This window comes from Henckelia pumila, chromosome 1, assembly GCF_033568475.1.
Source record: "Henckelia pumila isolate YLH828 chromosome 1, ASM3356847v2, whole genome shotgun sequence".
In the NCBI taxonomy this organism is placed as follows: Eukaryota; Viridiplantae; Streptophyta; class Magnoliopsida; order Lamiales; family Gesneriaceae; genus Henckelia; species Henckelia pumila.
The window spans coordinates 158,528,842-158,533,076 of record NC_133120.1 but is presented as its reverse complement, the minus strand read 5'-3'; the positions used below and the strand labels follow the sequence as shown (position 1 = coordinate 158,533,076).

Here is a 4,235-nt window from a genome sequence, read left to right as displayed (position 1 = left end):
TTATATGACTACCCTGCGAGCAGCATGAATAAAACCGTAACATACATCACATTCACACACGACCACAATTTTCACCCATCCAAATAAATTAATAATATATTGTTCAAAAAAAAAATTAATATATATTATATATATTTTCCGATGCCCCCTTTGACTTGGACTGACTCGCACGCTTGCACGCAACACTATCGTCAATATTAGCCATAACTTGCAATCAATATTTTTCCCATTCTCTCATTCCCAAACTTTCATCTTTTTCTCCAACCTTTTTCAATCCCCACTTTTCTATACTAAATTCCAATTCATACACACAATTTTTACACTTATAAACACTCAATCCCACATTTTCTTGCTTCATTATATATTCTCACACCACCACCCATGGACTTATTGCACCACCAACATCGCCGCCGGCAACTCTCGCTCTATCTCGCCACCGTAGCATTCCTTCTACTCTCCTCCGTATCAGTTCTTGGCTCCGACCCATCTCCTATATTCAGTAAGTGCATTCGAAAATCACCATAAATTCATGAATCATCCAAGTACTGATCTTTTTTTTTGGTTGCAATGTAGGTGTTGAATCAAGAAAATTCATAGAGGAGGAGGCGGCGGCGGCGGAGGAAATCTTGTCACGGCGGAGGCTCGGCGGGCCGGGATCATCGCCGCCGTCTTGCAGATCCAAGTGTGGGAGGTGTATGCCATGTATACCGGTTCATGTTCCGATTCAGCCGGGCTTTAGTATGCCATTGGAGTACTATCCAGAAGCTTGGAGATGCAAGTGTGGCAACAAACTTTTCATGCCTTAGAAAAAAGATCAACTATATATATATGATCAATCCGGAGGATTCGAGCATGTAATTATATATTATTCCGAGAAAAAACATGTGAGTTTTGATATTTTTTTTTACTAAATTTTTGGGTCTGTCGTCTGTCTAGGCTATTCAAATTTATCAATTGTATTTGTACTGTTTGGCAATGGCTTCTTGTCATATAGTATAGTTGTATTGCACAAACACAGTCTTGTATAGTAGGGTTAGATAAGAAACTTTTTCAAGACTTGGAGAAGGGAATTTTTTTCCTAATTTTTTTTTGTTTTTATTTATAAATTAGTTGTTGATTTTAAATATTCTGTAATTTTTTTATTTTTGGTTTTTTGCTTGTAGGCACAACATTGACTCGATAAATTTGCATAGATCTTAGTTCTATCTTCTTGATAATTGTTTTTCCCTAAAAAAAAAAATACCCATATTTTTTCTTGTTTTCAAGTGTTGGGAGACGGATAAGAACTTTGGGAATGCAATTTTTTCATCTCTAACAATTTGATTGATAAAAGCTTCAAAAAAATAAAATAAATAATGATAAAATTGATTTATAAATAAAATTTCATTTTATTTTCCATGTTTACTAGGCTACTAGCTAGTTATTTCCTTCTTTCGGTGGTGGGCTTTATGGGATGCATTAATGCATGTGCTGTGGGACTGAATGAAAGTAATAGTTGTATTTAAGTTATTCTTCTTCGAATTTAATTTAATTTGATTTGATTTAATTTAATTCTTGTGGTATGTCTAGTGATTCTAGTAGCTTAATCTAGGTAGATAAGGGACCATGCATCTCTACTCGAGGTTGGTCATTGCTTATAAAAGAATTCTTGAAACTTCATATGTGATTCAATATCATTGTATATTTGTCTCAAGCTTTATAAAAATTGAAATAAAAATATAGCTATGTTATCATGTTATCTTTAAATTTATCATATGATCTTTCATTATTTCATCCGACGAGTGGTAGATGATTAGTATTTATTTCTTAATTAAATAATTAATGTTATTTATATCATACTAATAGTGGCTAAAATTAAGTCGATTGAATAATTTTGACGTCGTGTATATTATGGTGAATAGGCGCCTAATTTTTCAAATAATTTATAAGTACACACCCACCTACTTAAATTTAATAATCGATGATAATGATATATCTCAAATTTTTTTAAACCATACAGAACTTAACACCACGTTTACTCTTTGCAATCAATGAGAATCATACTCGTTAGCTTGGGTTTGATACCAATTTTAGGACTAAACGTTTGTTATTATACCAAAAACTATAGCTGATGGTAATAGTGTCACTCAAAATTTTTTACACCGTACATTACTTCAAATGTCATGTTTCGATTGCTTTACTCGTAAGAACAATTATTATGCCTTAACAATCATTGTGTGTGTTAGTGTGTGTATCGTAACCTATAACCTACTGTGGAAAATCATATAAATCAAAGAAAATCGTAATTTTAATCTTGTAAGTTGAGTTATTTTGGATTTTGTTCCAGTAAAGTGTCCATATTTGGTTTTAATTCAGTGCTTGAAATTTTATTTTTATTTTATTTTTGGTCTTTTTTTCCCCAAATCTACTAAATATATTAAATATTACTTACTTGACATTGATACTCTTTGTAGGATGGAACGCTTGCCATTTTATTAAAAGTTATAGCTGTTGGTAATGGTGCAACTCAAATTTTTTAAACCGCACATCATTCCAAGCGCTATGGTTCGATCGCTCAACCAGCATGGACATTAATTATTGCACCCCAACAATCTCTCTCTCAATAATTGCACTTCTTGCAATCAATGAGAATCGAACTCATGACATTGGTTCTGATATCAATTGTAGAACCGAGCGCTTGTTGCTTTACCAAAAGTTATAGTTGATGGTAATGAACTAATGTTGTAACTCAAATATTTTAAGCCGCACAGCAGCCCTAAATCCATGGTTCGATCGCTCAATCAACAGGAACAATTATTGCACCCAACACTCTTCTATATAGTAAGACTCTAGTTTGTATTATACGCATTGAAATGTATCTAACAAAACAAAAATAAAGAGAAACGACAAACTTTCTTTATCTCATTTTATAATATTGGATGTCGTTTTTTTTTTCTTTTGGTTTTGTTTAAACTTATTTTAATATTAGTAATATAAGTTTATTCTCGCTGCAAGAGTTACGTATGATAAATTCAATATCAATTAAGTAATATTTGATGATTTATTAGTTTTTCGTGGAAAAAATGACTAAAACAAAAAAAAAAAAGAAGCTAATTTATTGAATAAAACATGACAGATTATATGACCAAAACCTAAAACAACCCTTCACAACACTAAAATAATAATCTATTTTTATCAAGTGCGCACAAAAAGATAACGACAGTTGATTGTCTCGTCATTAAAAAAACAAAACAATTTCCTTTGTAAATAATAACTATTCAGCTCTTATTTGCACAGCACTCCTCATAGAACCCTTTTTACCAGGGACATCATTTGATGTGAAATAATATCTGAATTTTTATATCTCAATTATTTTTAAAAACAGAATCTCAATTATTGTGTATGCGAGCATTTTACTTGGTATTTATTTTCAATATAATTATTATTTATTTTTTTCACCAAACATGCATTTTGGTAGATATATATTTATTTTATTTGTGTCAATCAAAAAATAATTGACTTCATTTATTACGTAACAGACACACACGTATAGCACGCATGTTCTCATGCCATTTAGTATAAAACTATGCTAACAAATTATAAGGAAATAAGTTATGGCTTTATCTATAGGTTTTAACCTGGCAGTAAGCGTTTGATCATAATAATGTACATATTGTTTTGTTAATATTTTTAATGCAATGGAAATTATCACTCTGAAATTTAAAATTGGAAGATACAAAACACATTTTTACATGTCGTATATGGTGTTGACCATTTTTTTTAATGATGACGGAGGAACTCACAGTAGTTATCCAATTTTATGTGCATTGGGTAAACATTCAAGCTAACATATTAGCCTGAAAATCAGGCTAGTCAAGTAACTTATATTGGACAAATCTTGTGCCCTAAACTCCCCAAAGAAATTATTGATTGAGGGAATCGAACTCGTAACATGATCAAACGTTCGTTACTTACTTCATCAATTAAGATATTCATCATAGTGGTGTTAACCGGTATTGATTTTGGTAGATATCCTTTGATTAATTCAAAAATGAGAAAAATAATATATATAAAGCAATCTTCTAATTGAACATTTAAAAAACGACTATTTTTTTATAACGCGACAACCTGCAGCCGTTACTTTTTGATACACACTGCGTAACCTCTAAACTAACGTAATAACCTGCAAACTATGCTAGTCAGGTAAACGATTATAGGTTTATCTTCTCGATGTTATATGTTGCGATTGTAGATAA

At 31.4% G+C, this 4,235-nt stretch overlaps 1 protein-coding gene across 1 annotated transcript; it reads left to right on the top strand.

Moving 5' to 3' along the window:
• Positions 1-247: 247 nt before the first annotated feature.
• LOC140876104 (EPIDERMAL PATTERNING FACTOR-like protein 5) lies at positions 248-1,064 on the top strand. The gene is made up of 2 exons (XM_073279971.1): positions 248-499; positions 574-1,064. The coding sequence occupies exons 1-2, from the start codon at positions 382-384 to the stop codon at positions 804-806; spliced, it is 351 nt and encodes a 116-aa protein (XP_073136072.1). The 5' UTR covers positions 248-381; the 3' UTR covers positions 807-1,064.
• The last annotated feature ends 3,171 nt before the right edge of the window (positions 1,065-4,235 follow it).